This window comes from Haliaeetus albicilla, chromosome 12 (genome assembly GCF_947461875.1).
Source record: "Haliaeetus albicilla chromosome 12, bHalAlb1.1, whole genome shotgun sequence".
Lineage (NCBI taxonomy): Eukaryota > Metazoa > Chordata > Aves > Accipitriformes > Accipitridae > Haliaeetus > Haliaeetus albicilla.
Genome location: NC_091494.1, coordinates 18,217,965 through 18,244,631, shown reverse-complemented (window position 1 = coordinate 18,244,631; position 26,667 = coordinate 18,217,965). Strand labels below are relative to the sequence as shown.

General features: G+C 38.8%; 1 protein-coding gene across 7 annotated transcripts in view; it reads right to left on the bottom strand.

Moving 5' to 3' along the window:
* The window catches only part of ADAMTSL3 (ADAMTS like 3), a 188,966-nt gene that overhangs the window by 23,409 nt on the left and 138,890 nt on the right, over positions 1–26,667 (bottom strand). For 6 of the 7 annotated variants that reach the window (XM_069798386.1, XM_069798384.1, XM_069798381.1 and 3 more), the window contains exons 16-23: positions 20,984–21,270; positions 13,729–13,858; positions 12,492–12,684; positions 11,650–11,829; positions 10,712–10,865; positions 5,336–6,416; positions 3,094–3,221; positions 2,623–2,751 (exon numbers count right to left, since the gene is read on the bottom strand). In XM_069798386.1, the coding sequence (XP_069654487.1) occupies positions 2,623–2,751; positions 3,094–3,221; positions 5,336–6,416; positions 10,712–10,865; positions 11,650–11,829; positions 12,492–12,684; positions 13,729–13,858; positions 20,984–21,270 (2,282 nt within the window). Of the gene's footprint in view, positions 1–2,210; positions 2,395–2,622; positions 2,752–3,093; positions 3,222–5,335; positions 6,417–10,711; positions 10,866–11,649; positions 11,830–12,491; positions 12,685–13,728; positions 13,859–20,983; positions 21,271–26,667 lie in introns of those variants that run through there. The other variant, XM_069798387.1, reaches the window with a different exon arrangement.

Genomic DNA, 26,667 nt, shown 5'->3' with positions numbered 1-26,667 from the left:
GAATATACTTGGTTCTCTTCAGGGCTTGAATAATTAAAGTGTGTATTGTACAGCCATTAGCCAGCCAGTAGAGGAAGTTGGGAAGCGTATCTGTCCTTACAACACCACCTCCTCTCTACCTTTCACAACTGTCTTTGTCAGATTGTTGGGTAGGCTGCTCCTACTTCCAGCTGAAGTTCTGCTCTATGACATGATATTCTCTCCTAAATGAACCGTTAATTTACCATTTTGCATATGTGCAGAATTTTTATATGTGTTTCAGAAAGAAAATTCCTGAATAGACCTTACACTGCTAGACACAAAATGTAGAACTCAATATGTAGATTTATTCACAGAGAAAACTATGGTTTGAACAACTATAAAAAAGTATGGTAAGTTATTCAGCCCACAGAAAAAAAACCTCAGAAGCATTGCAGCCAAGAAATTTAAAAGTAATTTAAGAATTCTGCTAGTGGCATGGCACTAATATTCTTCACACACACAGAGACACCTTATTCGTTAGATGGTTATTCTTACGGAGAACTATTTTGTGGGCTAGCAAAAGTCCAATAGATCAGATATATCTGCTTGATGCCACTGAGATATCTGCACGAGTAACATCTGTGTAGAAGGATCCTGAATAAGTATGCAGCAGAACATGAAGAACACACAAGGTCTTATCTAGTAATACCTCACTCAGGACAGGCAGAGATGTTGTCATCCACAAAGAAAGCATATCCTTCTTTCTGAGCATTCAGGAGGAAGGGCAGTGAGGAAAAGGTGCTCCAGATCTAGCCAAGGTCTCCCTGACACTAAAAGAAGGGCTGTCTCTTATAATTACTTTTACAGTTCATTCTAAGAGATCCTCAGCTGATAGTCACATTTGATCACTGTCCAATGGCATTTTTACTCTAGATATTAGTTGTAAGGATTTGCAGTGGGCTATTACTCCAAGAAGGCAAGAGATTATTAGTATAAATCAACGTGTCTGGTGAGGAGAAGAGGACTCTTGCAGACTCACATTGCCTGTTCGTAGGAACAGAACTTTTAGAGTGCATAGATATGTTCATATTCTTTCTGATTCAAACTCTTGTTCGTCTGGTAATTCACATGATGTTTTATCAGCATTCACAACAAAGTTCTCATCCTACTACAGTGCAAATGGACATATTTTTGGGTCCCACCGATTAGACAAACATATTAGCATAAAGTGCTATTAAGTTCAATCTTCTACAGTCAGTGGTTTATTAGTTTTCATTTAGGAAAGGAGATCAGAAAAAACTCTGCTTACATCAGTGCATAAGTTTTTCTGCTTCTAGGCTTAGAGACATTTTAAGACATGCAAGCTCTATTTTATTCACAAACAGTAATACTTCCTTGGCAATAACAGGAAATAAAGCAATTAGATAAATCATTTTTTAAGTCAACACTGGTGTCTTAGCATAACTAAAGTTTGGCTCATGAATATACACAATTCTAAAGCATTTGGAAATCTACAGTCCCATGTGAAAATATTAATTTATATTTAAATTGCTAACTGCTTACCCATCCTAACAATATTAATATTAAGAGTGTGACATTAACTCTCTGCTGAATTTGAGATGTAGGTCAGTTACACATAGAGTTGCCAAACTATAGTTGGAAAATATTACTTCATCAAAGAATTAGCCTTGGTACAACAGCGAATAGCAGAGCCACATGTCCTAATATATGTCAGCCTGGCGCCACTATTGTATGCAGAACTATTTGGATATTTCTATCACTACTCTGGTTCAGTATCAACACGCATTCTGATATGCACTCCCCCAGCAATATGAACGTGAACAGCACACTGACTTTTCTGAAGCCTCTCTTCGCACTCAGTTGCAATTTTCTTTGTTATTAGCACCTTCATACATCTTCTTCAACAAGTCACAAAAGGTTGATGTTAGCTTATTAAATATTTGACAGAATATTGCTGTTGTGAGTTAAATCTTGCAATTTAAACTTAACAGATAGTAATGGTGAGATTTACAAGAAAATATCTACCCTTCCAACAAAGGACTAGAAAATAAAATGAAGCAGTGAACTGCTTAATGCATGTAGCTTCTGATTAACATTAATGCTGCTCCACAGATGTCAAGCTAGGAAATACCTATACGCTCTCATGGCTCGGCACTTTTCTTTGTTTCCTCACTGCAGCTGCAGACTGATGGCTCTAAAAGGTAAGTTTACTTCACTGTCAGGTTTAAAGTTCTATTAAGCTATGGCTGGAGATTTCATTTTCTGTTTTAACAATAGTCTAGACATATGTACATCTCAAATAGGGATAAGGAAAGTTCTCTGATGAGCAAGTCAGCTGGCCATGGTTGCTCCTGCAGCAAGATAGTCATTCACTCTGGTGGGCTTTAAGCTCTGTAGTGGAGCCTCAGACGACTTCATGGAAAGAAAAGCACTTTTAAAGGAAAGTCTGTTTGAACATATACATGTGTGTTTAAATTAAAGTGACAGACAGAAAAGAAATAGGACTGGTGTGGGTGACGTGCCTAATAAAAAATGACTAGTGATCAATGATTTTCTACCTTGACCGGTAATTCCTTTCAAGATGTAAGGTAAACTTCTGATTCCAATATTACAAAGAACTTCAGTGCAGTTCTTGCTTACCTTTCACTGGACAATCAACCATAATATTTGCTCCAATTCTTGCCACGATTGTACCTCCAACAACTGCTGAGAGACTGCTGGCTTCCAGATTTGTTACATTTAACTCAGAGGACAAGATGACAGGAATCTCTTTGAAATTAAAGGGATAATCAGTTTTAAAAGCTTTATTTGGCTTTTAAGTATACATCCTGTATTTAAATTCATCATGTTTGGAACAGATTTCAGTTTGCAAAGCAGCAGCCAGAAAATACAGGTGGGTAGATACAAGCAGACTGAGTTCACACCTGCTGTGGTTTTAGAGCAACAAAACCATCTTATTGCTACCTATTAAGTCAGGCAGAGTTTCAGGGATTGCCAACAAAAGAAACTATTTCACATTGGAGTTGGGATGGGTGCTTATATATATAAAAAAACCCCAAAACCGACCAACAAAACAAAACGTGCCTGACGCTGTGGATGCTACAGTCATACCTGCACGCAATAGCAATGATGTTTCCATATCAATACCAAAGTCATTGACAACCAGGCATCCATATGTACCAAGTTCCTTTTGACTAGGATTCCGAATCTGCACTTTTCCAATGGTGTCCAGGATCACCCTGCAGAATATTCAAGGAAAGACAAGGGTTACTACCCTGGGACAAACCCAGCTGAATCTTCTTGCAAGAGTTACAGATACATCAGGAAACCTCCTTTTTAGGAGTTTACCATTCTAGACCACTGCATGCAGTAACAGTTCTGCCTCCGTTGTGGTGACAAAAGGGCAACGCTAAGGGATACATGCAGGGAAGATTCTTCACATATCCCTCTACAAAGCTGTGTCCTAGCTGCAGCCCTTCGGAGGACAGCGAGTTTGCTACTAGAAACCAGAATCCCTCGGGAACAACAGCATGAATAAATTAGACTACCACGATTAAAAGTATTAGGCTTGGCAAGAAATCCATCTCTCCAGAGCAAGCCTGGTTTTCAGCAGGATTGGGGAATTCACAAATGTATGGTCTAATCTGACTTCCAAATTACTCCAGGTTTTGGTGGTTTTTTGTTTTTAAAATTATCATCATTAAAGCTAAAGTCTTCCACCAAAACCCCACAGGTGTCTTGAATACCTTGCCTGCCATCTGAGGGGCAAGATAGGAGAGAGTGCATCACAGGCTGGGGAAGAGGCTGAAAATAGCAGCCTGGACTTTTCCCCCTTGTTACCTTTCTTAGCAGTAAGTTACACAAGTTATGCCATACACTCATTACGTTCAAAAAAACTGTAGCTCTGGCGTTCTCCCACACTGAGTACACTTACAAAAGTAAGAGATACACAAAAACATATTAAAAATACTTATGTCTCAACAAAACAAACCACCTCATGCATGGCTCAAGTATGGCCTTCTTTCACAAACCTGACAGATAAACAGCCCGTTTACCCCCTATACATAGATGAAATGCTATTAACGCTACTGGCTTTTGAGCACACACACACACATATATATGGATTTGTGTATAAGAGACCTTACTGTGAAAAAAATCGGAAAGAAACCTACTTTGCCAATGTATCCCGTAAGTGCAAAAATATCGGTCTGGGCTAAAACGCAGGCAGTTTGTGGAAGTAGACATTAGGAATCAAACAGACACTTGTGAATAAACAAAACACCATCATGTCCAAAAAAATGAAAGTATCACTTGCAACAAATTAATGGGGAATTATGCATATTTCATAAAATAAACATAACTGGTGGGAGCTACATGGTTCCAAAAACATTTGCACTTTTAAAAATGGCTTAGTTTTGGTGTCTTTGCTTTAATTGATAGCCCTGCAGAAGTATATTTTTCTTGGCAGTGCAGTTAATCAGTTAAGTATGTTGAGAAATATCCAAAAGCGCCTTTATCATTTCAGAATCGTTTTTTTCATTACTCAAGAGCTAGCTATAATTCCAAGAGGCTCACACACGAAGTTAATGTTAATATTATCAGCTGAGCTTCTAATTTATCAGCAATGAAGTTAAAGTATTTGCTCAGTCTTGGGCAAATATCTGAATATAACACACTTGCTGGACTTGTTCTTCAGGTATAGTTCACAAATGTGATGGTAATACAGGTCCTTTATTATTTTGTATTCCACTATCCTCAACAGAAATATCTGTAAACTCTAAAGTACTGAAAAAAATCCATAAAAGCTCATTCTTTCTTTTAAAATTGAAGTTATGCAGCTGCAGTTATACCTGAAGATTTACTATGTTGAAGAATGGTGAGGGTACCAGTGATATTTTCCCTCCTTAAAATGAGTAAGAACTAAGATGTCTTTTCATCTCTACAATGGCAGAAGTTTTTAATGTGTTCCCACTGTATTTGGTTTCTGAACAAATCCAGCAGGATTCTTAATTTGAGTATAAATCTGTTAATTTTCTGATGCAGCTGAAATGATTAAGGCAGATCACAAAATACAGTCAGGACATCCAAAACAGTTCACCTAGTAAAAAAAAGTCAATCCTCCCACATAATATTGTGGAAATGGACATACACTTGGATGTTAGTAAAACCAAACAACATCACAGACACTTGAAAGAAAAAAAAAATTACTTAAATAAAAAGATGGAAGGCACAGTGTTCACACTTATCTCATTTTTACAACAGTATGTTTTAATATTGCACAGCAGGGTGGATTTTTACAGTTGATAGTGACATAATAAGTCATTCAAGAATAAAAGAGAAGATATTTACTTACTTCTCAGAGGCTTTTAATGTCTCGCCATCTTTTGTCCAAGTATATTTCACTTCACTAATACCAGCTGTTTCACACAGGAGATTGACAGCATGAGTATTCTTGGTCAGAAAAACTGTATTTCCAATTCGTACAGTCACTGTTTTGTTGAAGGAAACTTGAGGAATTTCCTTTTGCCTCATAATAACTGGAACCTTCTGGTCAAACATTAACTTATCAACAGTTTTTGTGCTGAAACGTTCAGATTCATTTGGTGATTTGCCCGTGAGTTTTGAGGCAAGTTTCTCATCCTGGGCCCCCTTCCATTTTTCAGTAGTTGGCTGTGGAGGCCTAGATAATTCAGCAACTAATTGATAAATGACCTGGGATGCCAAGTCATCATTGACTTCTCCAGTTTCAATGAGCTGACTCATGTTCCTTATCAGTTCTTCAAACTGCACCGTGTCCATGCTGTAGGCGCCTTGGAGAACTGCTGCCTCCAATCGTTTATTCTTGAATTCACGAGAGCTGAAGTCTTCTGCTGAATTACTCCCAAAGTTTTCAAGATGTCGCAGAAATGGCTGATCATTTAGTTGCCTGTCACCCAGATAGAGCTCGTTCTTCTTACTCCACATTTGCCACATTTTGCTCATTTTATGCCATTTGGCCCCAAAGCTGTTGGCCTCATTGTGATCTGGGTTACTGGTCTCACTGGCATGTTTTCTAAGATTCGGTGGTTCTATCAATCTGTTGTCTGTACCAATGAGTTTCAGTACAAATGTTTCATGCACAGAGCCTGCAATACACCGGTACACACCAATATCAGTAGCTTCAAGACTATGTATTTTCAGTGAGCCTGACTTGGTGATGCCAAGTCTTTTAGAGTTTTGTAAGTCTTGTCCATCTTTCTCCCACCGGATAAGTGATTTCTGGAACCTTCGTACAGGGCACTTAATTACAACAGATGTTTTTGGAAGTAAGTAGGCTCGGCTTCCTATGGTAAAATTAATGCGCTTTTCTTGTCTTGTTTGAATATAGACTCGGTGAATACTGACAATCTGAGGTCCATGAGCAGAATACTTTTCTGGAAGCTTTGGTTTAATCTCTGAAAGAAAACAAAGTGTTGAAAAGTATCTAATCATTGGCACTCATGCTTACAAAATCTGCTTTTCACAGAATGCTTGACAGAGCTTTTCCTGACTTTGTTCAAGTCAGATTGCAACATGCAGAGCTTTTATCTGAGTGACAAAAATGCAAAAATATGAACATGAAACCATAACATTCCCCTGCTCCAGCCAAGAATTCTATTGCTTCTGCCCCAAATCTCCTAACAATAAAAAGAAATGGGCAACATATACCTATATGAAGGACATAGATGGTGCACACATACGTAAATGTGTATATACATGTATTATATAATATATTAATTTAAACTATAGATATAATCCTGTTATGGTTATATTTCCTATATATTTCCTACTGCTGCCTCAGAAAGGCTAGGCATGATGGGAATGGAAAGAGTGAATCAAAAATTTTGAACACATTATCATTTTCCCCACATTTGAGCACTGTTGAGTGCAGAATGACCTACATAAAACCTGTCCAAAAAGTAAGGCTCCCCTTGACTGTTATTTAAATTGTTGGCTGGCCATGCTGGTTGTCTGACTGAGTCAAGCCAAACTGATAGCAACATAGGAGGAGAAAGAAACAGTCAATGAAGACACAGTACATGCAACAAGCAAAGCCACCCTGTAATCATTGGCGGAGGGTAATTTCTTTGGGTTGAAAGATGAGTTGCTCACATGTTGTGCCAAGAAAGTAGGGAAGGAAGGGAGGAAAGAGAGAAATAAGTCAAAATTTTCAGAGGTTGAATAAAGTAATCAGATGAATTGACAAAAGCAGACAATAACAGCATAGAGCTTCATGCAGCGTGGGTATGGAGACACTGGGTATTACGAAGCTCCTCCTGCGTTGTACTGCAGGCACTTGGATGCTGAAAGGTTTCTAGGGAGCTGCCTGAATGAATACCACCACAGGCAGGCTTTCCCAGCAGTGGCTGGATAGGCACACCGGAGACAACATGAGAATGACTGCAATGCTTCGGATACCACTGTGTTGACTCACTGCTGGCAACTACTGTGCCCCACTTTGATCAGTAGAACTAATCTTACTAAGAAAACACTAGGTAGGTGAGAAACAAAGCGCTGTAGGAGGCTTGGAGCAAGGGCATGCACCCCCTGAGTTCGTTCCATGCAAGATGGAATTGGCCAGCTGGGAAGAGTCGGGAAACACTCTGCGTTGGCGCTAGGAAACAACCCAATTGTGTTTGGTGACCCAGCCTTTTGGTACATGACAGAGAAAAAAACCTCAGAGCCTGCAGAATGTGTGGATGAGCCAGGAAATGGACACACAAATCAAAATGCTTCTCAGCGTGCCTTAATCTCAAATCATTATTACTATTCCACTAGGTAGGTACATAAATAAAATGACAACCACACTGATGGCACACAAATGATATTTGAAAAACTGCATGCTTCTTATATACATATGCTTCAAATATGCTGTGAAGAAATAGGTGAAAAGCTAAATGCTTCAAGCATTCAATAAGTGTGTACACTATATGAACTACACCCTAGAGTGCATTCTTATGCTTATAAAACAAAATGGTTATTTTCAGTGTTTTGGGTAATGAGTTCAGACCTGTGGGGATATCATGGTTTCATAATTACACAGCTTTTAAATCGGTATTCATTATCCAGATACATGGTTCCCTCAACCATTTCACGTGGTACAACAAATAAATTGCTTTAGGCACACAGTTTACTAAAATCATTAAAGTAGCGTCCTGCTTTTAATAAGTCATTGGGCCCCAAATATTTATTTTTAGGGAAGTGTTCCAGTATAAAATCTTCCATTTCCAAAATCCAACTTACAGACACAGTAAGTGTAACTTTAAACACACAAATTAAAATACTTCAGGCTGTGGTCTGTTTACACTAGTTATTCCAACATGGAATTAAACCCAGTGCATACTTATAAATATGTTAACAAGTCTCATCCATTTCATTTTTTTTAAAAAAAGAAAGACCACTAACTCTCATTAGCAGTTCAACACTAAAGGGTGTGTATATTTTTACTGGTGACTGGTGAGCAAGGCTCGGAGTGAAACAAAGTTCAGAGTTGTGGATGGCAGGCCATATAAGTATATATGGTCATAAGAATATATGAGGCCACAGAAGTATGTGTTTTCTAGATCCTTAGTATCATCCAATCTTGCAGCTGCTGAGGTAACAGACTCTGGAAGAGGTTTTTTTCTACAAGGTAACTCTTGCTTAAGGATTAGATTGTACTGGAGCCACTGGACCTCATTATCACCCGGTACAAATCCATCTGCATCTATGAACTCTAATGGTCCTCTGCAGCTTTAGCTGGACCTCAGGTCCTGCTGACCTCAGGGCTAGACCAGTGTTATTTCCTATTTCTCAGAGCGGGCTTACTAAGTAGAAAACAGCTCCAATTACTAGTCCCAGGGTAAAAGGTTAAGTCTAAAAAGCCTCAGCACTGTCATGAGATGGTAAAAAAGAAGGAGCTCATCTGAGCCACAGAAGCATAATCTTGAGGAGGCACATTCAGAAACACTGCTCTCAAAGGCAAGAACCCCAAACAGCACACCTGCCACGCACCACGCTGCTCTTCACTGAGTCTGCTTCATTCTCTGTAGCTAGCCGTCTGCCGGTCCTAGGGCCACGCTATGTTCCTGTCTTCTGTTCGCTCCCCCTTCAAGGCAGGCTGAACCCATTGCTGCGGGAGGAGGAGATGCCTCCTGCACGTCCCTGTGAATCCAAAGCCTGCTGCTGCCACTGCCGCTGCCCTGGCTCCTTCTGCAAAACTCTAACTGGAACCCCTGCCTTCCCCTGCCCTCCTGTTGCATAGCCGGGGATTTTTCAGGCAGATCTGAGCTGCAAGGGCTCCCTTGTTCCAAAAGGTTGTGGAGACGAAGGGAGAGGACAGTGATTCTCTTTTATGACTTTGATCTGCACCCATTCAGTACAATCGCATTCCCTCTACAGTCCACTGCCCTGCCTTCTTGGCACTGTGGTGGAAGCTGACAATGTAACTTTAATATCAGCCTGTGCTAAGCAATTTGCAAACCAGCTACACTGCCATTCAACTATCCACAATTAATTAAATTCAGATAGATATGCAGCTCAAAATATTTTATTAAACCTTATGCCAAGGACATTCCTGAAGGTCCACAGGGCTTTATTTAAGTGGAGTTTTGAACCTCAGGATTTTGGCATGTTAATCTGAAATGCAGGCCAGGAAAAGAAGTTTCATATTATGTATGAATCAGTAATTATTCTATTTCTTATTTTGTTTTGTGACTAATTTTTAAAGCAAAGCTTCAAAATGTATAAAGTAGCTATTTCTTGACAGCACTATGAATTGGGTCAAAACACGTCTATCTCTCTGATCTGTGATCAAAACCAGGCCATTCATGCAGGCTTTTGGTTTTCCCCTACCTCAAAACTAAAAACTCTCCTTTTTTTGTTTCCTTTCAGCATCTTGCTCCCCAAACCTGCAAACTAATACTCTCTTCTATAAAGGAAGGAGAGTACAGGTTCAGACATAAGGAACCTGCATTTAGAACTGCCTATTTTAGGTTACTGCATGTAACTGAACATACTCTGTATCAGTATTTCCATCAGTGTTACACATATGCAATTAGTGCAACTAACATCAGTATCATAACCTGATTGTGCCCAAATTGTACAATTCCTACAGGCAATCCTTCTGAAAAAAATTCTTATATAGACAGTAATGAAACACTGGATTTTTTTGAAGAGTGTCTGTACTGTCATCACTTCCTGCAAAGCTCATGAGACTGGGATTCTCATTTCTACAAGGAAAGATAGAAATTATACCTAAAGCTACCACTAGCATGGAGTTTCAGGTTTTGAATTCCACTACGCTAAGTAAAATGTCCAGTGTAATATAAATGTACAGTGAAATGACAAGTCAGAACTGGATTCTTATCTTTTCTAATGTCCTTTGTAATTTACAGTCAATTTATGGACTTTTTTTTTTGCAGTTGGGATAGTGCGAAGGGTAAAGGAAAAATCAGATCAAACGTAGGTAAGTATGAGGGTGAGAGGTATGTACCATTAACATGTATTCAAAAACTACTTCTTGAGATCATAACCTTTATTTCTGACTGGCAGAAAAGAAATTAAAAATGATCCTGTTATTACTGGTCTAGCAATTATGACACTCTCATTATGGCAGATTAGTAATGTTGTGAAAGTATAGGGAGCTGAGTGAATTAGCCTGTATACAGATTTTTCTTTATAAATAGATCATTCCAAATCAGCAAGAGACTACATTCAGTACCATACTTACTGTTGCAGGCATTCATCTGACAAGTCCTTACAAGCAGTGAAGGAGACAGACCACTACACATTGATCCATTTAATGTGACATATTGGCCCTTTGCTGTTAGGTTTTGGCAGGCAAGTTTCCTTCTCTGGATTCCAACACCACAGCTTACTGAGCACTGTGAAAGGAAGGATGCAGTCAAACTAAACTTGGTGTCCCACACCACACATGCTAATTTTAAACTAGGTTTGGGTTTTGGTTTTTTTTCTCTTCTGAGAAAGCGAGCATACACTCTAGTTCATACGAATATTTGTGTTATCCAGATATTAAACTCTCTCCACTTTTCCAGGCAATAAGAATATAAGACAGATAATTTGTTCCAGCAAGCAACTCAGGAACAATTAAAATAACATGACAGTATTTCTTTATGTCTAACCATGGGCAGAACAGAGCAATGAGATCTAGTAGCTAAGAGAAACAATTCAGCATGTTCCAAACAGTCTGTGTCAAATCTCCCAACCTTCTCTCCTAGCTTGTACTGCATGAACCTTTAATTGCAGCTTCTAAATTCAGTTTTATAAATCTTTTTTGAATGGGGAGTGGTAGGCAAGCCTGCATTGCATGGGACAGAAGGGGGACATATTCCAGAATAATACATGCTTTTTGGAAGCTGTACTATGAAACAACTGACAGTTAAACAGGTCTGGTAGAACGCGTGCAATGCATTACAGCCTCTCGTTCAGCAACTCAAACACAGCTCAGGAAGGGGGCTGTGATCAGTCTGGTTGTAGGCAGGGGTGCACAGCAACTGCATGCACAGTTTAGTCCAGGTACATGCCTTGCAAAACCTTCAGCTACCCTGTGAATTTGTTGCTCCAAACATCTTATCCGCCCAAGCAGAAATCTTCAGAGCTCATGTTGTAACAGAGGGGTTTGGTTCACCCTTGTCGGGGGCTGCTTACCTTGGACCATTCTCCTACAACTAGCTGAGGAGGACAATCAACTTTTGCACATGGTTTACTAGTTGGCAATTTAGGTTCCGGGCAGGTGTCATCAGAGTGTTTCAGGAAACTTCCATCCGTCAACAGCTGCCTACAGTACACTTTGCGGGTCTGAATCCCTCCTCCACAAGTACGTGAACACTAAGGAGAAGAAGAGAACATAGCATGTACACCTGCATGAACATCTGGGCTCACCCATCACACTTTACACAAACACTGTAAGCTCCCCCCAGCCCCTGTTATGCTCTATTGAAAAATGACATCTACTTTAATTAAAAAGCAAGCCGCATGTAGAAAATTCTTCAGTCAAAATGTTCAGGTAATATATTAGAGACGATGAGAACCTAACTACTAAGTTAAAAAGTCACACCACCTGAATGCAATTAAGTAGTAGAAATCTTAAAGAAAAACATGCATCTTACATGCAGATCTGCCTACGTCTCGCATCACTTAATAGATCTGGTGGGAGTTTAGGAAACTTTGTCCTGGAGACAAAAAAAACGAGACAATGTCTCCAAAAGCAGGTTGTTGCATTTGTAGAGCATAGAAAGAGAGGTGATGTCTGGAGTAGCTGGTATCCAGCCTTCTGGAATCTTAAAAAGGACATTCCACCTCATCCTGTGACTACCCATTGGCATTGTTGTCAAAAGCAGTATTTTTGACCCTGGATTGGTTTGTTCTAATGAAATCAGTTGAAACACATACCAAAGTTTAGGAGCGACCTTCCACCTTATTCCACCTAGAGAATTTCAAGTATGTCGCCAGAGGAACACATTTAAACTATTTTTGTAACCCAGTCATACCTGTTGCCATTCCTCAACATGCCAACCAGGGGGACAATCAATCTGGTTACAAGCTTGTAAAGAATGAGGCTTTTTGTCTTTGCAGTCTTCAGCAGCAACAGCAGATCCCCCCGGCTGCTGGCAGTACACATCTCTCGTCTGTATCCCAACCCCGCACGTAGCTGAGCAGCGTCTCCAGGAGCCGCTTTGCCACCTGTTCCAACAACAGAGCCAAAAGCCCACGTTTTAGCAACTCACCTCAGATGGAGGAAGGAGCAATCATGTCCAAACAGACCCTAGCGAAAAATAACTGAAGGCATAGTTATTGATAGATGGCTAGAACATCCCTTTGGTTTGGCTGTAATGCAAAATTATAAACTAGATTTATAAACTTGCAGGTAACAAGGAAATGCAGAAGTTATTAACAATAAAGTAATAAAGATTCCTTTCCAGACAAATTACTTTCAGAATGCTCCTCATAAAAAACCAGCAGGTTGGCAGCCTGCTGACGTTTACCTTTATAAACGTAAATATGTAAATAGACCTTTCTTACATTTACAAAATTTCATTTAAATGTGTATATGTTTTCTATAAAACATCCTGTTCCTGTTAACTTCTTCCCTACTTTTTGCAAGAGGAGGTTTCTGCAAACACATAGAAACAATATGCAAAAGATCAGGGATGTCAGAGTTCAAAAGTGTGTAAATAAGGAAACACATGTCAAAATTTCACATATGGCCCTTTCAAGTGACCAAATTAGCTAGGTTTTCTTGGATTTGGACTGGGTTTGTTCTTTTCCCAGGATCTCCAGATAAACATAAGAAGCCATAAGAATTATGTGGGGCTACTAAAGAAGCATGTAATTAAAATAACTTTAAATCATAATTTCACTTTTTTTATTCGGTAAGGATAGAAAGTAAATATTCTCTGTTTTTTTGTGAAATTGCCTTAAAATTTTCCTTCTACCACTAGAAGACTTATGGCTGTTTTTCCAACTCTGGCAAATATCTGCACAGAAGAGATTTATTTCAGAAAATGTTCCCTATTTTATTGGTGAGATGTGAAGGGTGGAAAAGGAGTGAACAAGACCAAAAAAAAAACCCAACCCCAAAACCTTGTTAAAGACAGAAGTAGTGAAATTTCATCCCAAAGCAAGACCACAGTCCTAAAATCTGAACCCTTTCTGAGAAAGCCAATGTTTATTTAAGTCATATTAACCATTTCTTTGCCACAGTATGATTTCATTATCACAATGTACCTTGGAGGGCAAAGCTTCATATTGCAAGTACGAGTCATTGGTGGTGGTCTCTTGGAATTGTCACACAGGGTTTCATTGACGGCTTGTTTCGTCTCTACATGCAGACACATTGCAATCGCTTCTTGTGTTCCTGAATTAAAAAGGAAAACACCCATGAAACACTGAAGATGGAAGAGATTTCTATAAAGCTTACTCTTGAATAATACTCAGTAAAAAAGTTCTAAACACTGAATTAGATAGCAGGCTTAGAAGTAACATCTCAAGTCAAAAGGAACACAGAGGTAGTTTATATATTTAATGCTCGAAAGGTATTTGTGAACTAAACCTAGCACTTTACTTCTCTAATATTTAAAAGGCTTGATTTGACACTCTACCTCTCTGAAAACCAACAGAAAATAGACTTCTCTGGCTGTCCACCATCAGATGCTTCATCTGCCTGGTTCTGTGATGGTCCCAAGCCAACTACTGCTTTCATTGCCAAAATCAGGGTAAAAGTGATAACTTCTCACTTACTTTGACTTTAAGGAGCTAAAGATCTGCAAAAAATGTAATAAAACTGCAGAAAACTTGCAAAACTATAGTCAGGACAATGGCTGACTAAACATAGAACCTTTCTCATAGGGGCTAAGAGATGCAACAGTTTTGCTGAAGGCAGCAAATCTGGTGCAGCCTAGAGCTTTCCTCAACTCATGACCATTCTTGGCACCTTCTGATCTGCAGCTCTTGCTACCTGGATCTTATTACTGAAGCATGAAAGATTACTAATACTCAAATTTCTATGAGTCAAAATGAAACGTAATATGTTTGCTTTAGAACAAGTCAGCTTAGCGAATGCACATTTTGTGAACTACTTTTATTTTAAACCTACGTAATTATCCAATTCTATATATCGTATTTTTTAGTATGAAAGCCTTGCTCAATTTCAAAGCTTACTTGTATGCACATGAAAGACAAGATGATTTCTGATGTACTTGGGGGATCCTGTGTGTCTGGGATGTTCTATATAAGCAATGCTAATGATCATAAACCTGTAGAACAAAAAGTCACTGAAATAATAAAATACCTATTTTGTTGCTTCCAGGTAAAAATGGCTTTTGAAGAGTCACAGTTTAAAGATTTTTAAACCATTTCCTTCCTACCTTTCACCTATCTCCAGTGCTTTTGTAAGGATACAAACTTGCTTTCAGCAGCAGGTTATATTTCTTTTCCTACAACCAACTTCTACGGTTTCAAAGGGAATTAAATTTTTAACTAGAAATCTTCACTAAGCACTTCATGGTATCACCTATGACATTACCTCCAAACATAACCACTATTGTTACACAAAGGCTACTATAACTATTCCTGCTTCTGTGACAACTGTGCATGAGGACTGGTTTCTTGGCACTGTTGATCATCAGCCATTCTGATTTCAGTGGGCTCGATGAAATATCCTACACCAAAAGTTTTGTCTCCATGCCAATGGGCCATATTTCTGTCTTTTACAACACATTAATGAGCACTGTCATTCTTCTCCAAAAACAACGCTGTTTGTTCTATCCATAAACAATTCTGATGCAGTCCCGCATATCAGCCACCCCAGGCCACAATCCCTCTTTGTGACACTTGAACCAGTCCAACTATTTCAGACACTTCAGCAGTAGACCGGCAGTGATTTTCACAATAATGTAGATTCCAATTTCTCTCAGGCTCTCTGGTATACCCCTAAATCCCCGCTGGGACTCGTTTTCAGTTCAGAAAGACCTTGTTATATAAATTTTTTTAATACATCAACAGAGTGATGAATTTGTATAGAACAGAAGACCTGACCTTAGATATGATTGACAACCTATTCAGTCTCTTATATCAAAGTATTGATAATTACATTAACATAGAACACATGCATTGAGTAAAATCTATTTTACTAGCAGGACTGAGAAGAAATCTTTAACAGCTAGTACCATTACTATAAGGCAGACATTGAAATGCCCCAAGAAAGACAAACCATTAAATAAATGTGGTTTCTAGAACTCTACTATTTTATTCCAGACTGACAACCATGTGTTTGTTTAAGAGGAGCAGCTTCCCTGTCCCTTTACATAGGAAATGCACATCTGACTGTCTACAGGAGAGAAATAAAGATTTAAAAAATGTGTTCTGGCAGAAACAGAATGACATTACCAGACAAGCATATCAAGCATCCATTTAATCTCTATTTCAGGTCAAAACCTACCCTATGCTACCAACCTTCAGTTTCACTGACCTCACTGTGTTCCTATGGGAAAGCCACACTCAGAGGTGATGCTGCTCTGGAACAGGTTGCAAGAAGTAATATCTTCTTAATTTCTCACACGAAGGAGGGGAATGAAATGAGATTCCTTTCAGACCATCTAAATCGGCAATAATCCCATGGGAACTTTTTATCTCCGTGTTACAAAAACTAAATTGGCCAGCCAAATGAACAAAAAGCATGTCATACCAGGTGATGGGTTTTGCCTGCAAGTTGCCACCTGGAGTTCATTAAGCCAATTCTGCCTTGCAGCATGACCTACCTAGCTTTAATTGTGTTACCAGAAGAAAATCCCGATATGCAGTGTATCTTTCATTTGACTTAACTACAGTGCGCAAACTGCAGTAGTGATTCCTCCCCACAGGAGCCTTATTGAAAGAAAAATGGCACCCTGTTTTGATGCCATAAATACAAAACAGATATTAAAGAGCTGTTAAAAACATACCGCACACTCCCTTCCTGTTCCTTGGGTCTCAGCTGGAGGACTCTATTCAGTAAATAACTACACTTAATTGATGCAGCGTTTGTTTGAACTTAACTGTCAATATGACTTGACAATTAATCAGATTTCTCACCCCAAACTGTAATTTTCCATTAGTTGGGAACTTCAGTCACTGATACATTTCTTGTTCAATGTCGATTGGAAGATGGAAAAATCTATTATTCAAACAAACGAAGTTTTATATGTATGACTTTCTTGGCTTATAATATAAACATAGTAGATAATTTAACTAAAACATTATGTATGCAGCAGGGAGCATTAAGTATTTTTACAGTAATCTGATGCACTATTGTAGTAATTATCCTACTATTCAGTGAAATAGAATATTTTCTATTTTAACCCAGCATCCAAACCACATACATTTACATTCTTTTACAAGCTTTTCTGTGCAGTGAAATACACAGTGCATGAAGCTGTGTTAAAAGATCAGAATGCTTGAAGAAAGCCCAGATTTTTTGTTTCTGCCTTTTTTAGAGTACAAAGAAAATGGGGGTGGAAAGTTGCTGTGCAAATGGTAAGAGGGTGGATCTATTCTCTATAACTGGAAGAGGAAGGACAGTCATTTATTTCTATCAGATAGTGTCAGTTTGGTGACTGCTTAAAAATATGTACTATCAGCTGAAAATAACTCAGGAGAAATGCCAAGTCCTACATATGCTTGAGCCTCTCTGCAAATCTATCGAAACTGGCAATGTTATTTATAGTCCTTCTGTAAAGGAGTAAACAGTGTCTGCAGTTAATGAAACTAGTGATAGGAGTAACCAGTTATCAAATTGCCTACAACACTCTTGCAAGTGCTCTCAACTTTATATGTGACTCTCAGAATGGTCATTGTTTTTCCTAAGAGCCCTTAAATTTGGCTAGAATCCATTGATTTTCTAAGCATCTCAGGTTTCTTACAAATAAAATAGTAAACTTTTAGCCATTATGATCCAGACAAAAGCCTGAAAACACAACCTGATTGCACCCTAAAGCTTCCAAAGCCACAGACTGTAGAGGAAACAACAGGAAGTGCATATGTATTTATTGTTTAATCTCATTATTTTTAAGCTGATGTAATGACTTTAGGGGGCTTGAATCATAATTTTTGAAGCATATGGAATATAAATAATAATAATTACATTGAACTACCAAAACTGTCTCTTGCAATTAAAGGCATTTTCAAACAGGGACCCAGGAAATGTTCAGTTATTTTTTTTAAATGGAAAACATAATTTTAAAATATTGTAGAGTAGTTAAATGATTGACAACACTAAAGAAATACTACAAATTACAAGAAAAACATTTCTTCTCCTCAGGCCTACTCTTTATTCTGATTATGACTTTTACTTCTCACTGACAATACTATGAAAATTAAACTTCTGCTTATATTGGGGGCTTTTGCATCAGGGCCAAAGTTCTTCAGATTTGAGAAAAAAAAAAAAAAAAAAGAAAAAAACATTCTGGGAAACTGAGGGCAAATCCTGAGATCCCCAAGCACACGGATGGCTTATTTTCAGTTTGGGATTTCTTCAGGCACTGAAGACAAAATAGATCTTAGCTTTCAGGATGGCTACAGAGTTTCCTATGGATGTTTAAGGTGACATCTGCCTCATGACAAACTGGCCTGGACAACTTTTATTTGCACTCACGGAAAGATTGATGAAAGAAGTATTAATTATGCTAGCAGGCATAACACAACGTAGCAGTCCACAAAAGCAGCAAGTTGTACAGCACTCAATACGCTGTGTGACAAGCCACGCAGATCTGGTGCAGAAAGCACACAACACGACCAAAGACTCATGTTACTAATGCTCTAGAACCTGCTGAATATGACAAACTGGAAAGTAAAGATGATGTTTGATAATGCCTTGCAGATCACTCTATCTCTGTAATTCTAATGCTTCAAAAAGCAATGTTTCCATCTGTATTTTTACGTCTGCTTTGGAGAGGGACCAGAGGAGAGTTTGAATTAAAAGTCTAGTCTGTATGAGGATTTTTAAAAAAAAAAAAAAAGGTGCAAGTGACAAGCACTGAAACAGAGATTCCGTCCTTGCTCAAACAGTGGCTATAAAGCTTGCAGCCTACATAGACCCTGCAGACTTTTCCCTCATTCAGAGTCAAGCACTAAGAAATGGGGGTGGGGAGTTCCAAGGATACTGAAAATCCACAGGAATTTATTTTAATAGCCACTGCTAGATACATACATACTAGAGAAAAAGTACCTAATATAATTTACATTACACTGGGATATTCCAAACTCAGAGAATATTTATTTCTTGTAACTGAAGAGTTCATCTAATTGAAATGAGATTTGAACATAAAACTTAGCAGAAATGGATCAACTCCTTTGAACTACACAATGGAAAAATAGTAGACAGTGAGATCATTAGTTAGTACATTGCAGTAAGTTGGAAACAGAAGAGATGTCTGGTTCCCTTAAAACTATTTATCGGCAGGTAATTTTTGGTCTGTTTGAAAGCCTTTGCCAAGGCAGCAAGACGACCAGAACTGATAGAAGGAAAAAATCACTGCTACCTAACTAGCATAACAGCACGGGGACTTCTGAGCTGTTCATTGATAAAATATCCTGACAACTTCCCACATTTCCCAAGAGCATCACATAAGAAAAATGTCTAGACATAGTACCAGTGATACCACAGAAGCCTCAAGAACACAAACTGTTTTCTTTTAAACTTCTTCAGATGGATCATTTCTACTGTGTGTCAGACAAATGGTTAGATTACTATGAACATTATGAACTACTATGAACTAGAACAATTCCGGGTTAGGCAACCTCACAAATTCATGAAAGGGCCAGAAGTCAACAACAGAATTCACATTCAGCTCCCTCAGGAACAAAATTAAGCTGAGCACGGGATTCTGCTCATCAGTCATTTTGAAGTTCCTTCGTGCCGGCAAATGGAAATACTGTCTTCACTACAGGCTCCTTAAATTACCGTCAGCTTGCACTTCGAGTGCAAGTTTTTATGTGAATGTTTTGGCATGGACAAACTCACATGTGAAGATGCAGGCAATGCAAACGTGCACATGTGCAAGAGCAGGCAAAGACTAGAGATTATTTCAGCCTAGATGTCTGCTGATGTCCTCAAAATTAAACAACTTCGGAGTTTTAGAACACCTCTGACAAAGATGTTGACTAAAAAGCAGTAGTAAAGTGTATTTAAGATGGCAATGAAATGATTGTACATTACAAAAATCAGCTAAGATATGAAAAAGAGAACTACAAATTTAGTAGCAATGAAAGCCTTGTTTCTGCTTTAGAGTAGGATTTCCTTACTTTTGAAAACAATTCCCTCATTAAAATGAAGAAACAGAGACACTCAGTCACAATAGCTGTCACTACCATCACACTTTTATCCATATGTACTTGGACTATAGCCTCTTCTATACCTTGCCAGTCATAACGCCCGCTGAAGGTAGTGGAGGGAATGGGATGCATCAGCTTTTGTGATGACATGTGCTGCTATTGCTATGGGTCAACCCCATCAGTAAACAGCAGTAGTAAATGATAAAAGGAGGCACTTATCAGTCACTTACCATCCTGCTGATAGCATTCTGAGGCATCCCTCCCAGCTTCTGTCTTCGAGGTTTGAACTGGTGAACAGTACAAAGGAGGCTGCTTTCCGTGAGCTCTAGACTGGCTCTCTGCTTCCAATTGTTTCTGCTCTCCCCTTTTCTACATTTTTTATTTCTTCTATGGGTACAACTGTCTTCACTTCCCACTGATGTCATCAGTCCTGTCATATATAGGTGTGTTCACAATTCCACTGCCTCCACTTAACACTTCATAACTCACTTGTGTTCAGTCCCAAAGTACAGTATGTAGTAGCAACACCAGCAACCTTGTCTAGTAACATGTACTTAAGACGACAGGGAGATTCGATTACATCCAAAAAGGAATGTGCCTAACTACTTGCAGACAGATGTATGGCACAGAGTTCCTATAGAGTGATATACTGTACCAAGACCTAAACAAACTCCCGTTTGATCTTCATGCTGGTCAGACTGAAAGCAAGTCTCCCTAATTACAACTTTGTATCCCTACTGTACTGCAGAAAATGGCAGCATTTTGGAAGATAAGGAATAATTAACATGGGCATTTTAAGTCTGAAACTATACACTTTCAGTTCTTAGGAAAAGATAGGTCATCTAAACATGCCCATCACCAATGCATTAAACATGTTGGTGCCACCTGGCAGCCGAGACTCCTGCAGCAACAAGACTAAAGCAAGTTGCTGTATCAACAACTTCTTGCACCTTAACCAAATAAAGTCGGTGTTTGAACACAGGATATAAAGGAAACAAAGTAGTTTGAAATACTCTATGGATAACCTAGAAATAAGTTAAAACTTGAAGCTGCATGTTTCCCTACAGATCAACATAGTTAATTTAGGGTAACACTAACAGAAGACCCAACAATGTCAAACAATGCCAAATTCTTACAACTCAAGATTAATGAATGAATAAATAAATAAAGGTACCTCCAAGACAAGTGGCTGAACAAGGAGTAAAACCAATGTATTCCCAGTCATAAATCACACTGCCATCTTCAGCATGTGAAAATTCTGGTGTATAGGGGACAGGATCACTGTCACAGGATGCCTGGTGACAGACTCGTTCTGTTGGTGGCTTCACATCTTCACATTCCTCCTCAGGCAGTTCAACCTCAGTCTGAGTAAACACGAGAAGAATTCGGCATTTCACATCTCGCACCTGTATGCCATTGCCACACGTGGCACTGCACGGAGACCAGGGTTCAGGAATAAACCTGCAAATAATCACAGCGCAGTAAAAACACTGTCATTTTATTCCATATAATTGTGTCTGTGTGCACAGTTAAAACATAGCTAAAACACATAAATGTATGTTTATACACAAAGCAGACGATACACAATATTATTTGATGCTTAAATAGAGTGCATAATCAAGCGTCTTAAGTCTTCCACTTGCCCCCTATCTCAGACCATTTCTCAAAATTCACAAAAAAAAAAAAAAGATGTAGGAAAAGATGAGAAAGAATCATGAGGAATAGGGAAAGTTGTATCCTTTTTGGGGGAAAAAGGACATCACCTAAATCTTTTCTCAAAATCCTTCAGTGGAAAAAAAGGAGACTCTGCATGAAGACATATCTATAGAATATAAAATAGCTCCCCAGGTACGCAAACTTAGGCATATGCCAAAAGTATATTTGCAGTTTGTTTAAATCTGAGAAAGGCCATCGCCTTATGTCACACTAATAATCAGCAACCAGGCAGAAGAAAAGCACTTTTCATATCTAGCTAATCTCCAAAGCACACCACCGCAGGCTGTTGTTCAGATTTAATCTTGAAAGAAGGCTCTCATCTTCAGTAAAGAGGTCTAACCAGCTCATTCTATAATCTATCATTTTTTGTTAGAAAGCATTTATGCTCCTGATGAACTATAGTAAAATCTTATTTTACAGATCATGAATTTACTGAATGAAAGGAGGTTTCAGTCTATAATATTCTGTGACTTCGAGGGTCCCATTAATATCTGATAGCAATGGCACTAGACTCAAGGGGCTGAATTTCATTAATGAAGTCATCCTGAGTGGCTCTACAGTACAATTTTTGAGAAGTCAAATATAGAATTTCATAGGGCATTCTTTCAAAGGGTTGCAGTTGCTCTTTTTTAAATGTCCAAATGCAGCTGATGATCAAAACACAAATGGGAGATACATTTGACCAATACTAAAAACAAATTTGGAAGGAAAAATCCAAATTAGGATTCAAAGATTTTCTCCTTATCTTTGATTAAGAATTATCTTTCTCTTTACTGCAGGAAAGCTGCCCTTACAATTATAAGAACAGTTGTGCAAGACAAAAATCAGTATTTATGCTCTGCATACACAGTAAGCATAGAAAAATGTCAACACAGCGTGGTTGATTCTGTGGACAGTTTATCATCTTGAGCCAATAACTTCTTGCCAGTATATACAGAGGAAGAATCAAATAGAAGAAAGGAGAACAGATGAGTGGGTAACTCATAAGGGTACTCTAACCCAGCCCTTGGGGTAGTCACCCAAGCTGTGCTTGGGATAGACCTCAAGACAGACTGTCTGCTGTGGAAAAGACTACTCCCATTGCCAATAAAGGCTACAAGGTAACTGGTTATTCTTTAAGGACATATTGGTGAAATACCTTTACAACTCTACTATGAAGATAAATAAAGATGTCAAAGCCCGCCACTTCAAATCCTTGAACAGAGCCTCAAAACTTTAGTTAGAGCTCACTGGTCCTTGACAGACTTCAGTAAATGGTGCGGTATCCCCAGCTCATCCTGAAACCAGGGAAAACTGCAAGTCCTCATCACATCACAAGTCTGACTACCTTTGAAGTAGACAACCAGACTGATTTTTATTGGAAGAGTATTATCAAAATGGTAGATAGCTGTGTCCTACAGTGATAACATCTGTGTAAATGCCCTACTGGTGCAACCTAACAACCCACCGAGTCCAATGGCACAGCTGGTAGAGGTCAATGTCCAGATGCTTTTGATAACAAATTCTAACTGAACATCTGTGGGAAAATCTGCAAGGGAAGGCTTTCTCTTATGACAGCAGATAAAAATCAGCTTAACCCTGAAACATCAGATCTTACAGTCTTTTCAAAGACAGCCATGCAAACTACTGAGGGTGGCCATGGATAAAAATCACCCTCATCCAACAAAATGCTTAAGCATGTGCCTACTTTAAGCACATTAGTAGTCCTTTGAAGTCAATATGACTATAATGTGTTCAGAGTTAAACTTGTGCTTAAGTGCTTTATTGGACCAAGGCCATTGTGCATAGGCTTAACTAAATTATGACTTTCCTCTCCTTTCTGTGTAAAAAACCCCATATAAGTCCATTTGTAGTTATGTACCTAATTTAAAAATGAAAGTGATGGACATTTATAGTTTAAAAGAGTTGGTTGGTGTTCTGACCACACCTAACAGTTTGCAGTCTGAAAGCAAATAACTTTTTTGGTAAAAGTATGAAAGCAACATACCAGAAATTAGCGTTAGTTTTGTACACTGTTAGCTGAATACAATCAAAAAATAACGTACGATGCATTCTTTTGAAATCCTGTATAAATGAAAGGAAATTCTGAACCACAGCAGTCCTTTCACTCAGCAACCAATTGATTTATAAAGAAACTCAGAAAATTCTAAGCATTTTTTCTTTGACTTATAGCAAGCCTATATTATAATTGAGGTTTTCCTGTTGAATATTAGTGTCTGGTATTTTTTAGTGAAGTGCAAAATTAAAAAAAAAGCCACCCGAAATACTTTTTATTCTACCTTGGCATTTGCTAAACTAGTCACATGACTATTTAGGTATTAAAATCCTAAATTATAGAACTTTTCTAAGGATGACCATATTGAAGTCCACTGTAAGTACCTTCAGCAGAAGCCAATGGAGACTGCTAATACAAAATTAGAGCAAGGAACTGACTGGACAGTGAGGAAGCTCTAGAGTTTGGCACTGTATCTGAATTTTGAGTTCAGGCAAATGATTTTTTAATTTTTATTTAACATAAGCACAACCAAAGCCTGTGACAGATCATTAAAGCAAACTCCATCAACCTCAGAAGTGATATATTTTTTACACAGTGGCATTCACAGCACACATGTGGCAATGCTTTGGACACATCACTTCCCTGAAGCAAATTCACTCTGCCTTTGATGGGCATACACTCAAAGTGAACTCAAGTCAGGATTAAGAAGCACCTAAGCACTTGTATTATGATGCCTTGCAGATCATCAGGAATTTATAATGGAACAGATAAGATGGTGGTAACTCTGAAAATTTTCTGAGATCTTTAACTAAGTTTGTAGATGAGACTCCTCTTCTGATTAAAAAAAGAAAAGAATGGAAAAATGCAAAGCCGAGCAGGCACAATTTTCACAATCAGCCTTTTTGTATAGTCATTCTTCCCAGTGCAATGTGGAAATCAAATGCTCCTATAATCATCTGCACAGGTATAAATGATGTACATACTACAGATGCAGTGGTGACTATGTCCATGCTGCAGTGCTATTAATCTAACACCAACGGACATGTCCATTCACCCGGCAGACTCCGAAAAAGCCAGTGCAGGATGACCTGGAAAATGACATGGTGTCTCTTAATATTTTTTTTCAGCTTCCTCATGCCTGCAGTTCTTGCTTTCAGTTAAGACAGGAAATGCCTAAATCCTGAAAAAAAGGCTGCTCTTGTGATATTTCCCGTCCAACCCTACTGCGCCAAGGGGCCTGGATAAAAGTTTGCAGAAGCATCTAAAATGTTGGCTGGTTACTGGGGCAGAACTTCCACGGTGCTGGCTGGCACCCTCCCCCTCCCCTGAAGCACCACCCTTGCCAGCTCTAAGCAGAGCTGCACCGCCAGGTTTTATCAACTTGGAGTGTAAGGTGTTGGAAAAAATCACCAGCCCTTTTCAGAGAAGCAGCTGTGAAAAACGTGTAATTCTCTATCACCAAAGGCATGATGGGGACATTTCTGTGAAAATGACTCAAACGCAACGAGCAGCAACCTTTATGAGAGACACCGCATTTCACATTCAGCGACTGCAACTCCACAAACCTAGTGATTACTTTTTAGGTCAGGTTGCCGAAAAAATAGATCAGCTTTTGAAAGCATTTAATTTTGTTCTAAGCCATGACAGGGAAAGGCAGCTGACGTGTCTATTTCTTTAACTTACGATTAATAAAAAGGATGCAAAAACCTTGCTGGAGCTTCTCTGTGAATCCCACTGTAACTAAGAAGGCTCAAGGGAAGAACGTTTAAAATAATGATTGGTATCAACTGTCATCACATTCCACAACTAAAAACTAAAAAGGTCAGACTTACATTTTTGTTGGCCTCACTTTAAGGGCAGTCATTTTTTATTTTGCTAATAATAAAAAAAAGCAGCTTTTGAACATTCCCCCTCTATGTAAATTCAGGACACCAGCCATGGTAGACCACAGCAGCAGAAGTATTTATCTTCCACAAGCTACTTTTGGCATATCCACCATTTGTGGGTTCTAAAACACAGCTGCATTTATTCTCTTATTCATTATCAACTAAAATATCACACGAAAGCATAAAAAGACAGTTGTAATAAAAGGATGGACTGGAAGTTGAGACTTAATATTGCAGTTTAAGTTTGGATGACAAGAGACTAACTAAAATTAAAAGTGATGGCATTTTACCAAGGAAATCATAAGCCTCATGCTAGACAGAGATGGGCTATGAGTTATCACTGTGCCACGTGTAAATTAAAGAAAACAAAGTAAACCAGATCCCAACCAGAGGGAAATCTTGTTATAATTTACTCTGGGAGAAGCAACAACCTATTGTTACAGTTTCTTTTTAAATCCTAAACCCTGACCCAGAAATCTCACTCCAGCTGGAAAAGACAGGAGCAGTCCGGGCATGAGATTTGAAGCACCTAGTGAGAAATTGCTCTGTTTGCAAACCACTGTCCACATGACCAACAGGCAATCTGCACAAAGGGATGAAGTCAGGGATCAGTTATTTCTCATTTCTCCTTACCTGCCAGCTTCCTTAGAAGAATAAAGTAAGAGCAGGTGGCGGCAGAAGACGGGTAAAAGGAAACTGAAGGGGAATCTGACTGCAGCGTTAGAGCTGGGTCCCAGGAGAGCCCAAAGTACCCAGCCTAGGAAAGCACAGCACCTCAGCAAGACCTCAGTAAAGAGAAGGATGGCAGAGAAGAGTCATCAGCAAGAAGTGGCTGGAGAAACCTTTCAGTCTTAGGTGAAGATGCTTCTGGAAGATGTGAAGGAAAGATTCTCCCAACAGGATGAAGATCATGAATGAAAGATGAAGAAAATCTAGGTCTTCAGAGTAAGTGAAGAAGAAAAAAAGATCCAGGAAACTGCAAAACTGCACAGCTGTGACATGACATGCACTGAGAACTCAAACACATGGCTGCATTCACACTGTGAGGCTGCAGTGGAATACATCAGTCATGTCTATGAAGGCATGAATAACTGCTTTCTTTGTGAGGACAAGGTATAAGGGAACCCATTACAAAGTTTCCGGCTCAGCTCTATTATATTTTAAATATACTCTGAACCAGCTTGCTGTGTCCCTGCCAGTCCTCCCTGCTTGTTCTGTCAGACTGCTGCTGAAGGATCCTAAAAACCTAGAGACTGCATT